The sequence below is a fragment of the Ooceraea biroi genome, chromosome 6, assembly GCF_003672135.1.
Source record: "Ooceraea biroi isolate clonal line C1 chromosome 6, Obir_v5.4, whole genome shotgun sequence".
NCBI lineage: Eukaryota > Metazoa > Arthropoda > Insecta > Hymenoptera > Formicidae > Ooceraea > Ooceraea biroi.
Window position 1 is genome coordinate 11,626,723 of NC_039511.1, and position 11,930 is coordinate 11,638,652.

Below are 11,930 nucleotides of genomic sequence, written 5' to 3' on the forward strand. Positions count from 1 at the left end.
GTTGATATATGTACGTGATATATATTTGATATTCAAATCAGGTATACATTCAGCACTGGTTATATATCACGAAATATGAATAACATGTCAAAGTTAAATAATGTGTTGTGAGTTTGGTTTACATTTTGTTACTAATCATGCCGCGCACATATTTATAATATGTAATAATATACGCACAAATTATAATATTTAATTATATACGCACAAATGCTATATTATAAACTGATGTACATATATAGATTACTTTAAACTTTTGATTAAAATAACACCAATAAAGTGGTACGATACATCCACTGTTGCGAATTTATATTCTTTGAATTATGCAGGAAAATATCATGAGTTGCTCCGTTGATTAAAACTTTCTTCTCCGTTCGACAGTAAGAATGTTACTTCAGAATTCTCTAGTATGTAGAATCTAATTTTAATTCGATCTAATCGAAACGCCATAAACTCATTTTAGCTATTTAGTTACATCATTTTGCTGTATAGAATGGAGAACGGTGAAATATGATATGGAAGTGCTTAACAACTGAAACATATTTTGCATTGGTTATTTGCATAGTTCATGCTAATTTGTAGATTGTTATATGATGTAATTTTATAAGATGATATGATGTGGCATAAACTTACCATGGTTGCACTTTCCATAGATACCACGAACAGTCCACCAACAACAATTTGAAAATTTCTAGTGCCTCTTTGTAACAGGAACAAAATTATCCTTTGTATATATAAAGGAGTTACGTACCACTTAATGTTGTATCTGTCAAGTGGCGACTGATTAATCATCACAAAAAAAATTCAAACAGAAATATTTTCTACTACATGAATATGTTTTATGAGCTATGTTAACATTACCTTCTGCTAATAATATGTAAGAAAAAAAAGAATAAAAGGAACATTTAAATATTATTATGCTACTGATTACTGTCTCTTACATGCTGATAAACATATGGTTATGGTGATCTGCAATTTCTTGTCCGATGTAATTGCCTACGAACATGTATATTAGAATGACAAGCATACATTTAACATACACTAAATATTCCTCCGTGGCGCTTCCAAGCATCATAGCCTGGTGAAGCTAAGACAATATATATAAAATGTTACTCGTTCTGATCAATTTTATAATTTCTTATTTTTATAATTCCTTATTAGGCGGACACAAACGAATCATCAGAAAACACATATAAAAAGTTTAGTAATTATCCAGATCAAGAGAATCACTTTCAATGACCCTGATCTTGATATACGTATCATCCAATTCAGTAACCTTTAAAATATTTTAGCCGTTGCTTGTTGTTTATTAAAAACTTATTAATCTCTTAACCCTCTAGCACGCGCGCGCACTTTTTAATTTGGATAGCACTTTATTTTATATAACCATGATGCCCCGTGTTATGTCGAATGTGAAAAATGATTAAATTAAACTTATTTGTTTATATTCTGATATAATGTATAGTCTTTAGACTAGGAAAGTAGGAAAAATATGGATGAATGAATGTGATAAGGATTGATTGTAAACGAAGTTCCTTTCTTAGTGAAAGCTGAAAGTAATGAACTTGATTGATAACTTATTTGTTTACATATATCTGATGAGTATAGATGTCAGACAAACGACTCATCAGAAATGTTAGTTTTGGTTACTCCGTTATCAGCAATTATCCCCAAAAGTCAATAACTAAACCGTGCATTATGAAGTTAAAAAATATAACAAATTGACGCTTGATAATTGTAATACGCACTTTTGGTAAAAGTAACAATAATAATAATAAACAAAAACAAACTTAAAATAAATTGCTATTAATACAATGTGTAGGTACGGAAAGTGGTGGCAGCTCACCTTGGACAATATGTAGTAAAAATCCACTTGTACTTTCCACCTAGAAAATATAACTTATATAACCCAAAATGTATGAATATACCATACAATTTAAGAATTATTCAAATTGTTTCGGGCTAAATTATTAGTGGGGAACACATAACTTATTCTATAGTCGGGATGCACAAGGGAAGGGCAGGAGAAGGAGACCCTTCTTTGCACATGCATTCAAGTATATCACGTTTTAAAAAAGCGAATTATTGTGACGATAGAGAGTTAAGAATTTATTTAGAGGTGTGTGTTCATTATGTTATAACATATTAATGTCAAGATCCTCAAGAACAATTATAATCATATGTCAAATAAAGGTAGTATATAGTATATAATAGTGTCAAACATTAGGAATTATTGTGAAGCTGATGTGTCAATTACAACTGAAAGACAGGTATATGATTCATTATTCACTACCTGCGCAATTTTCTGGACTATATAATGAATATAAAAAGACTGTATATTGAATTGGAAGATCTGTGCGCACCTTTTCTAGCAAAATTGAAATACAAGACTTTATAATATTATTACATGATACAAAGTTCTACATTTAAATTTTGTTTAAAAAATCGGGTTTTCGATCAATTCAATATAGATATCTTCATGAACCAATTAATAGTTAGAAGATTATGTTTTAGTCATTAAACGTATTTTATGTTAAAAATTTTAATAAGCAATAAACGACGGTTAAAATCTTTTGAAGGTTACTACTTAAGATGATCTCAACAACATTATGTCAAGATAACGGTCGTTGCAAGTGGCTTCTCTAAATTAAATAATTATCAAAAATTTAATATCAAAGACATAAACATAAAAAATACGAAAAGCTTGCATCACACCGCATCCTTCTTTCATTTGAACATATTTCCTATTTATAAATAAATATAAATTCAAATTTAGATCTATAATTATCTTCACAACTTTTCGATTACGTTTTGTTTTATAATTATTATATGTATATTAAATTTGCATATCATTAAGTAGTTTTTCCTTTATCTGAAATATTAAAAAGTACAAGAGATACTTACCCCATAAAGATTGAGACTTAAGGAAATAACACCAACTAACACTAGTAAAAAACATGTTCCCACGAAATTAGATTTTAGCATATCACATAATCTTTAAAAAAAAGAAAATAATGCTCCTTTTACATATCGTAACGCTAAATACTGTTATATACTTATTAATGTTAATTATATGAATATTGCAATGCATCGATATAACTAATACTAACTCTATTGCTTTGCGATGAATGTCTATGGCATGTACAATCTTTTTATAAAGTATAAAATCCTTCGACAAACCGGCACTTTGAAACATGGGACACTCCACTGTTTGATCAATACGACAACTGCAACAAATAAATTTTTCTCTATGCTGTATTTATATCGATCTTTTATACACCTATTTAAGATTGTAAGATATAAATCGCAAATGCAATTTTCGTATTCCTTGTATTCTGTACTGCATTGTAATACATTTATTTGTTCACCTGGCGATTCTAAATAATCCGCATATATATTTGATGCAGCTAAATATCAGTGTTCCTGTTGCTACTAATATCATTGCTCCCATAAAGAAGCTAACGTCCATGTGTAGCAAAATACAATAGTAATACTTCTCTTGATCGATAAAGTATTCTCTCGGAATATGTATCATAAAATGTTCTTCCGACACATTTATGGACATAAAAATACCAAGAATTCGCGGAAAAATTGGTAGAAGACACATAGTTATTGAACTAAACACGCCGGATACTATATAACAATATTAATAAAACCTGTTTTGTATGTACAAAGTTATTTTTTTGTGTAATATTATATCTTATATATTATTCAGTCTTTGCCTTTAACCATTTCCTTCATGTTCCATATTCCATGTAATCATGTTCAAGTAAAATATTTTATGAACCAATTTAGCTACCTTAGTTATATAATTTATGTCGCCACTGTAATTTATTTTACTTTGCTATATTTAGTATATTTTAGTAAATATTTTCTTACATGACATTAAAATTGTAAAACGTTTCGCCTCGTGCCCATATTCTTTTATGATAGCGATTTCGCTATCGTCTGTTAGCTCGTCATATATATATTGAAATTTCTCGAATAGACATCTTATCTATATTATTAATATATTACGTATTGTTATTGTTTTTTATTCTAAAACTTGAACAATATAGCTATGTGCATAAAAGTCATTTATTCGTAATTTGTATTACGAATAGAATAAAACTTTACTTACCGTATTGGCATTAAACCAGAAGGAATTATATTTTACTACATATATAGTGGAATACAATGCAGAGGATAAAATTTTAATTGCCACATCAGATGTCCATTCTGTAGTTAGAAAGGTTGTCAACTATAATCAACAATTTAAAAATAAAGGTTATATATTATTTTTGTATATAATTAGCAATATAGTAGTCAAGTAATCGACTGTTAATATCGCGAAAAAAAAGGGAATGTAACTATAATGTAATAAATTTGTTATTATTACATATCCAAATGCTATATACATAATCTAATTAAAAGAGTGCGCCAAATTTATTAGAGTGTTCATAAATAAAAATCTATGATTATAATTATAATAATTTATTGTGTAATAAACTGATTAAAGATATAAACATACCTGGACCAGGATAAAGCTAATTAAAATAACAAGAACCAAGAAAAGATGAAAGTCAATTAGTTTTGTTCGACGATAAGGCCATAAGGCAACTGCACGCAAAAGTATTTTATTCAGACTAAAATGCTGATCCACAACGCAGATCGTCATTTTGCGAATATCAAGGAACGTTTGATCGAGAAATATCAGATGAAGGGTTTATATTTTTATTTTAGAAAAAGATATTTTAAAATGTTTTTTATGTAAGCGTAATATTTCTAATTGGTCAATTTTGCATAACTATAAGACAAATGGTGCACGATATCATCGAACTATCAAAATAATTCTGTGACAATTGGCTGAGGTATAAGTCGACTATTACGCGATCGATATAATGGGGAAAGTAATTCAGTGTGGATGTTTAGTTACCACCAAGAAGAAGAGTTATAAAATATCTCTTTCAAATGTCACGCAAGCGCTGAGCATGTTTTCTTTAATATTGTATTTTCGCAAGTTTCAGTCAAGTCTAGACTTTCGTGAGATACAGTTGTTCTCTCGCAAGATGTATCAACATGGATTTCGTTCTTGTTTTATTGCAATGAGCATGTATCTTTGCTACTGTAAGTCATTATTCAGAATTTCTTGTAGTGCAGCTAAATTAATATTTAAAAAAATTAACTCGCGTTAAAGTACACATTCATTTTATTATACATTCAGCTATTATATGTTGCATTATCTACTAAGTAATAATATTTTTAACATTAAATATTTTGTTATATATTATGTGAAAGAAATAATGGCGGCATGCAACAGAGAAACATCAACAAAATGTAATGAAAAAGAATTCATCCACGAAGAAAGTTGATGATTATTGAATGATAGAATAAAGAAAATCTACATATCTGTCAAAGCTGAAATGAATAGAAAAATCAAGCGACGAGCTATAATGAAGATAGTATATGCAATCGAGCGAGAAAGTGCGGGACATGTAATGGAGAACAAAACAATTAGTCAGAAACGTAAGCACCAACGTCATCATAGAAAGAGGACGAGTCCAAAGACGCGTTGCAAGAGAAGCACATAATGAAACGAAGAAATCGGCATAATAGAGAAGAAATCACGCAACGAATGAGAAATTGGCGAAGTAGAATTAACGAAGACTTTGGAACACACCGGAATGAGAAGAAGAGTTTGGACATGAGCGAAGAAACATCAGCAGCGACCAGTTAATAATGTGGAGCCTGCAGATAATGATGTCGCGCGTTCACCAGGAAAACAAGGCAGAATCGTTGCCGCCCTCGCCGGCATCATGCGTAGGTAACAATTTGAGCATTACAAAACCGCTCTTTTGCTTCCCCTCATGGTTAAACATTCATTATTTATACGCAGATAAAGAAGTTTTCCTCGGCGTCAGCTTTAGGCTTCCATCTTATTCCAGCTTATTCCTCTTCTGGGTGGTTAACGGGAGTTGTGCAGAGTTATCTATCGTGTTAATAATATATTATGTATTGTTATCATTTTTCACTCTAAAACTTGAACAGGATAGTCATATGCATAAAAGTGATTTGTCCGTAATACTTATTAAAACGTGTAAAATAACACTTAACTTATAATATCGGCATTAAGCCAAAAGGAATTGTATTTTAATACATATATAGTGCAATACAATGCAAAGGATAAAAGTTTAAGTAGCATATGAAGTGTGAATTCTATAGTTAGAAATGTTGTTAACTATGTTGTTAACTATAATCAACAATTTAAAAAGGAAAGTCATATACTATTTTTGTGTATGAGTAGTAATTAGAGGAATATCATAGGAAGGATTTGCATTTTTTTTTAAGACAGAAATGTTTCGAACTTTCTTTTATGTAAGTGTAGTATTTCTAATTACTCAATTTTGTACAAGTGTAAGACAAATGACGCACATCATCGTATATCAAAATAATTCTGTGACAATTGACTGAGGTAGAAGTTGCCTATTAAGCGATGGACAAAGAAAGAAATTCAACGGATATTTATTTCTGACAGATCAGTCATAGAATGATGTCTTGAATGAAATTCGCGCAAACGTATATCATTTATTTGAGTACATGATAACCTCTGGTTTATTCCAAACTAGATTTCCTTAAAATACGGTCTTAAAAATTGCTACGTCGTTCGTTTTGTATTTCGAACTTTTGCCGGAACTGTAAAATATGCTTTGTTGAAACATCAATCACAGACAACATATAGAATACAGGATGAAACCTAAAATACGTACTTAAATATTGTTGAATTCATTTACTCCGTTCACAGAGAGATTGCCCAGGCTTCGCGAAGCTTTGGGCGGAAAGTAAAGGCGCTACGTAGTGCCGTATGCGCGACTCAACTCGCCCGAGCGAGAGTGAGACAGAAAGCTACCGCATGCTACCAAATACACGGAATGTGGCATCATTGTGCATACTTCTCTCGCGGCATGGAGTGGAGAGAGAGCAAAATAGGCGTTAGGCGAGATCTGACCGAACCGGACGAAAAGCATGACTGAGCCCGGGCAATTTCTCCGTGAACAGAGTATAATTATTACAGTTTTCTATACACAGGAAAATATTATAATTTGTTCCTCTGAGCAATTTCTTTTTTGCGATACATATCATCTGTTTGCGAAAATAAGAATTTGACTACGAACTCTGATATGTGTAATCCACTCTTGTTTAATTAATTCAGGTTATTTAATTATATCGTGAACTTTGCTGTGTAGAATAGAGAACGGTGAAATACGATATGGAAGTGCTTACCATCTGAAACATATTTTTCATTTTTCTATCACACTGCAAAGTGCATGCTGTTTTGAGGAGTTTCATGTAATGTAATTTTAAAACATGACATGATATGACATAACTTTACCATTGCTGCATTCTCCATACACAACACCAATATCCCACCAAAAATAAGATAATAAGTATTAGTGCCTTTTTGTAACAGGAACAAAATAATCCTTTGTATATATAAAGGAGTTATGTACCACTTACAGTTGTATCTGTCAAATGACAACTGATTAATAATAGTAAGAAAAGAGTAAAACAATTAGAAATATTTTCTACTACATATGGTTATATATTATATATGAAGCGAACTATTAAATACTATCATCCTGCTAAATAATGTTCCTTACACACTGGTAAATATATAATTATGGTGATCTGCGATGTTCTGTCCAGCATAATTGGCGAAGAATATGTACACTAAAGGAGCGCCTGTAAGTGAAACATATGCCACATATTCCTCCGTGGCGCTTCTAAGCATTATAGCCCGGTGAAGCTGGTGAAGATAATATAGATGGAATATTATCCGATCACTTTTTATAATTCCTTAGTATACAACTATAAACGGATCATATCAGAAAACACATATAAAATGGTTAGTAATTATCCAGTTTAGAGAAATTAGTTCCAATGACCCTGACTTTGACAGATTTTGATATATGTATCATTCTATAAACTGATCTTCCAAATGTTTTAGTCGTTGTTCGTTGTTTATTAAAAAATTATTAATTTCTTAACACACGCAAACACAACTGATTTAAGTTGGACAGCGCATTGTGTAGAAGTTGACTCCCCTAAACTGAATAATTTCCAAAAACTTAATGTCAATGAGAATTTAATATCAATAATGCGATAAACGTGAAAAATACGGACAGATGCAATCACATCATATCCTTTTTTTATTTGAATATCTCTTCTATTTAAAAATAAATATATATTCAAGTCAATTTAGGTCCGTAATAATTTTCACATTTTGTCGATTACTTTTTGATCTATAATTATATTGAATTTATATATCAGTATATATAAGTAATTTTCCTGACATATTAAAAAGTACTTACTCCATAGAGATTGAGACTTAAGCTAATAATACAAACTATCATCATTACAAAAAATGTTCCCACGAAATTGGATGTCATTATATCACATAATCTTTAAAAAGAAAGAAGAATGTTTTTACATATCGCAATGCTTAATACCATTAAAATTATTAATATTAATTATATATCAAAATATTGCATATGACGATAGGACTATTACTGACTTTACTGCTTTGCGATGAATGTCTATGGCACGTACGATCTTCTTATAAAGTATAAAATTGTTCGACAAAACAGCATGGTGTAGTGTCGCAGTCTGCATTGCTTGATCAATACGATAACTGCAAGAAATAAATTTTTCTCTGTGTTGTATTTATGTCCATCTCATATACACCTATTTCAGATTAATATATATAAATGTATAAACCGCAAATGCAACTTTCTATTATAATGCATTTAATTGTTTACCTGGCGATTCTAAAAATTCCACAAATATATTTGATGCACCCAAACAACAATGTTCCTGTTGCTGTTGTTACAAGTGTTCCTATAAAGATGCTTACGTCGAAGTGCAGCAAAATACAATAGTAATATTTTTCTTGATCGATAAAATATTCTCTCATAATATGTACCGTAAAATGTTCTTGAGACACATTTATGGACGTAAAAGTACGAAGAATTCGCGGGAAAAATGGTAGAAGACACGCAATACTTATGTTGGACATGGTGCATACTGTATAACAACATTAAAAAAGACTGTTATATATTTGAGTAATACTGATATCTTATTTATTCTTTGCCTTTTTTGCATTTCCTTATTTCCAAATTCGAATAGAATGTGGATTGATATTAGAGAAATTTACTTTTGAAAACTGTCAGTAAAATAGAATAAAATCTGCAATCAATAATTAACACATCGTGTTTATCACAAAAATTATAATGCAAAACATAAAATGATAAAAAAATTAGATTGACTGGAGAAACCGTGCCAACCTGTTCTCGCAAAATGCAACCAAAAAACTTGGCAGTAAGAAGAAGTGCGAAGCTTTGCGGACGCAGTTGACTTGTGGCAAGAATATATTGACACATACTATTTGTAATGTAAAGTTTTTCTGATATATTCTATTTGACTGGTTAGAAAATAAATATAAAATAGCATCTTTGATTATACAATAGAATTACGAAAATGTTCGAACGAGGTATTGAATTGACCAATATGACTATAGTAGTTGTTTAATTTATGTCGTCACAGTAATTTATTTTTTATATTTTTACTTTGCTACATTTAGTAAATTTCAATAAATGGTTTCTTACATAAAACCATAATTGTAAAACGTTTCACTCCGTTCCCGTATAGTTGTATGATAGCGATTTCGCCTTCGTCTGTTAGCTCATCACATATATATTGAAATTTCTCCAATAGACATCTTATCTATCATATTAATAATATAGTATGTATTATTATTGTTTTTACTCTAAAACGTGGACAGGATAGTTATATAGTCAAAAGTCATTTGTCTGTAATATTTATTACAACGAGGAAAATAAACCTTTACTTACAGTATCGACATTAAGCCAAAAGGAACTGTATGTTAAAACATACATACTGGCATACGATGTGTAGCATAAAATTTTAATTACCATTTCAGGTTTGCATTCTGTAGTTAAAAATGTTGTCAACTATAATCAACAATTAAAAAATAAAAGTTATATGCTATAGTTGTATGTGATTAGCAATATAGTAGGAAAGTAATCGGCTAGTGAGATAACGAAATACAAGCGTTTTTGACTGACCACGCGAAGTGAAGGCTAGACTTTAATAAAACTTTTACCTAATCTACCTCAACTCTTCCCTTGCGTGGACAGCTGAAAATTCGTGCAAAATTATTAATCTGCTTTTGTTAATAACTTTAATAAACAACCAGCGACGGCTAAAATCTTCTGCGGGTTATTCAGGGTAGTGACCTCTATAAGATATGTATAATATAGGTCAAGATAATCGGAGCTGACTCTTCTAATCTGTATAATTACGATTAAAGATATAATCATACTTGAAATAGGACACAGCTACTCAAAATACTAAAAACCAAGATCAGGTGAAATTTAACAAGTTTCGTTCGATGATATGGCCATATGGCACCTGCACGCAGAAGTATTTTATTGATACTAAAATGCTGTTCCACAACGGAGATCGTCATTCTGCGAATATCTAGGAACGTTTGATCGAGGAATACCAGATAAGAGGTTTGCATTTTTTTCAGATAGAGATAGTTTGAAATTTTTTTTCTATAACGAAGTATTACAAATTTCTCAATTTTGCATAAGTATAAGACAAATAGTGCCCGCTATTATCGCACTATTAAAATAATTGTGTGACAATTGGCTGGGGTATAGGTCGACTATTATGCGATCGATATAATGTGGGATGTAATTCAGCTGATGTATAGTTCTCACAGAAAAAGTCATAAAATGATATCTCTCTCAAATTTCACGCATGCGCAGATCGTGTTTTCTGTAATATTGTATTTTCGCAAGTGTCATTCAAGTCTAGGCTTTTGTGAGATACGGATGTACTCTCGAGAGGTGTATCGATCCATGACTTTCGTTTTTTATTGCAATGCGAATGTATCTTTACTACCGTAAGTTATTATTCAGAATTTCTTGTAGTGTAGCGAAATTAATATTTTAAAAAATAGACTTCCGACATAGTTCACACATATGCATTTTATTATACGTTCAACTATTACATATTGCATTATCTACTACGTAATAATATTTTTAACGTTAAATATTTTTTTAAATAGTTTCTCAAAACATGGATTTGTTTTTGATATTTCGTTTGTGAAAAAATTGATTACGAATTGATTAAAGAACTCAGACATAAAAGATGTTTTAATGTTGTTGGGTGAGGAAATGAAAACAGAAAGAAAAATACCTGTTTGCTATCATATATTTTATCTTTGGTGCACTTTGGACACACAAGTATAACGCATTTTGTCGTATAATTACTGTCGTATAATTACTGTATCATATGTATGTTGCAGCATGTGGTTCCGCAAATATTTGCTGAGTAAACGCATTATTCTGATTGCCTGATCTGAAAACGTATTCAGAGGTTCGTAGCGAATGAAAAAGATTTATTAGTAGGTAAGCAGAAACTTGTGCTTAATACAAAAAATCCGCGCAATCTTACGTGAGAGAAATAATGGCAGCATGCAACAGAGAAAGGAAATGTGATGGAAAAGACTTTATCCGCAAAGAAATTAGACGATTGTTGTATGACAGAATAAAGAAAATCTACATATCTGTCGAAGCTGAAATGAATAGAAAAATCAAGCGACGAGCTATAATGAAGATAGTATATGCAATCGAGCGAGAAAGTGCGGGACATGTAATGGAGAACAAAACAATTAGTCAGAAACGTAAGCACCAACGTCATCATAGAAAGAGGACGAGTCCAAAGACGCGTTGCAAGAGAAGCACATAATGAAACGAAGAAATCGGCATAATAGAGAAGAAATCACGCAACGAATGAGAAATTGGCGAAGTAGAATTAACGAAGACTTTGGAACACACCGGAATGAGAAGAAGAGTTTGGACATGAGC

At 30.9% G+C, this 11,930-nt stretch overlaps 3 protein-coding genes and 1 long non-coding RNA gene across 9 annotated transcripts in view; 2 read left to right on the forward strand and 2 right to left on the reverse strand.

The window, feature by feature from the left end:
* Positions 1–11,838, forward strand: part of LOC105284147 (phosphatidylinositol 3,4,5-trisphosphate 3-phosphatase and dual-specificity protein phosphatase PTEN) — a 77,820-nt gene extending 65,982 nt beyond the window's left edge. Inside the window, exon 9 of the mRNA XM_026970309.1 lies at positions 11,369–11,838. Coding sequence (XP_026826110.1) covers positions 11,369–11,394 — 26 coding nt within the window. The 3' untranslated portion in view covers positions 11,395–11,838. The remainder of the gene's footprint in view (positions 1–11,368) is intronic.
* On the reverse strand, positions 6–4,676 carry LOC105279432 (odorant receptor 4). 3 transcript variants are annotated; one of them, XM_011339198.3, is made up of 9 exons: positions 4,508–4,676; positions 4,118–4,237; positions 3,877–3,994; positions 3,366–3,630; positions 3,108–3,224; positions 2,902–2,992; positions 939–1,084; positions 631–763; positions 6–529 (listed from the first exon to the last, which is right to left on the reverse strand). In XM_011339198.3, exons 1-9 carry the CDS (start codon positions 4,652–4,654, stop codon positions 461–463), a joined length of 1,206 nt encoding a protein of 401 aa, XP_011337500.1. In that variant the 5' UTR covers positions 4,655–4,676; the 3' UTR covers positions 6–460. The 3 variants fall into 3 exon arrangements, with proteins under 3 accessions (XP_011337500.1, XP_019887257.1, XP_011337499.1); XM_020031698.2 differs by adding an exon at positions 1,844–1,883 and having other exon boundaries at positions 6–763; positions 939–993; XM_011339197.3 differs by having other exon boundaries at positions 6–763.
* On the forward strand, positions 5,011–6,158 carry LOC105279431. The gene is made up of 2 exons (XR_893933.3): positions 5,011–5,103; positions 5,275–6,158. It is a non-coding gene; the product is annotated as an uncharacterized LOC105279431 (long non-coding RNA).
* On the reverse strand, positions 6,545–11,343 carry LOC105279430. Of its 4 annotated transcripts, none has more exons than XM_026970328.1 (9): positions 11,260–11,343; positions 10,376–10,523; positions 9,885–10,004; positions 9,639–9,756; positions 8,793–9,057; positions 8,549–8,665; positions 8,346–8,436; positions 7,635–7,780; positions 6,545–7,499 (listed from the first exon to the last, which is right to left on the reverse strand). In XM_026970328.1, the coding sequence occupies exons 1-9, from the start codon at positions 11,271–11,273 to the stop codon at positions 7,286–7,288; spliced, it is 1,233 nt and encodes a 410-aa protein (XP_026826129.1). In that variant the 5' UTR covers positions 11,274–11,343; the 3' UTR covers positions 6,545–7,285. The 4 variants fall into 4 exon arrangements, with proteins under 4 accessions (XP_026826129.1, XP_026826128.1, XP_026826127.1 ...); XM_026970327.1 differs by lacking the exon at positions 11,260–11,343 and having other exon boundaries at positions 6,545–7,260; positions 7,367–7,499; positions 10,376–11,144; XM_026970326.1 differs by lacking the exon at positions 11,260–11,343 and having other exon boundaries at positions 10,376–11,144.
* Positions 11,839–11,930: the final 92 nt, after the last annotated feature.

Bases quoted from the DNA above. Each gene is read 5' to 3' on its own strand.
- LOC105279430 (XM_026970326.1), bottom strand. From the start codon at position 10,576: ATGCAAACCTCTTATCTGGTATTCCTCGATCAAACGTTCCTAGATATT. The intron at 10,005-10,375 runs GTATGATTATAT...TGTTGATTATAG, and splicing joins GTAGCTGTGTCCTATTTCAA to TTGACAACATTTTTAACTAC. The intron at 8,666-8,792 runs GTAAACAATTAA...TATTTCTTGCAG, and splicing joins GGAATTTTTAGAATCGCCAG to TTATCGTATTGATCAAGCAA.
- LOC105279432 (XM_011339197.3), bottom strand. From the start codon at position 4,654: ATGACGATCTGCGTTGTGGATCAGCATTTTAGTCTGAATAAAATACTT. The intron at 3,995-4,117 runs GTAAGTAAAGTT...TTAATAATATAG, and splicing joins TCTGGTTTAATGCCAATACG to ATAAGATGTCTATTCGAGAA. The intron at 2,993-3,107 runs GTTAGTATTAGT...TTTTTTTTAAAG, and splicing joins ATTCATCGCAAAGCAATAGA to ATTATGTGATATGCTAAAAT.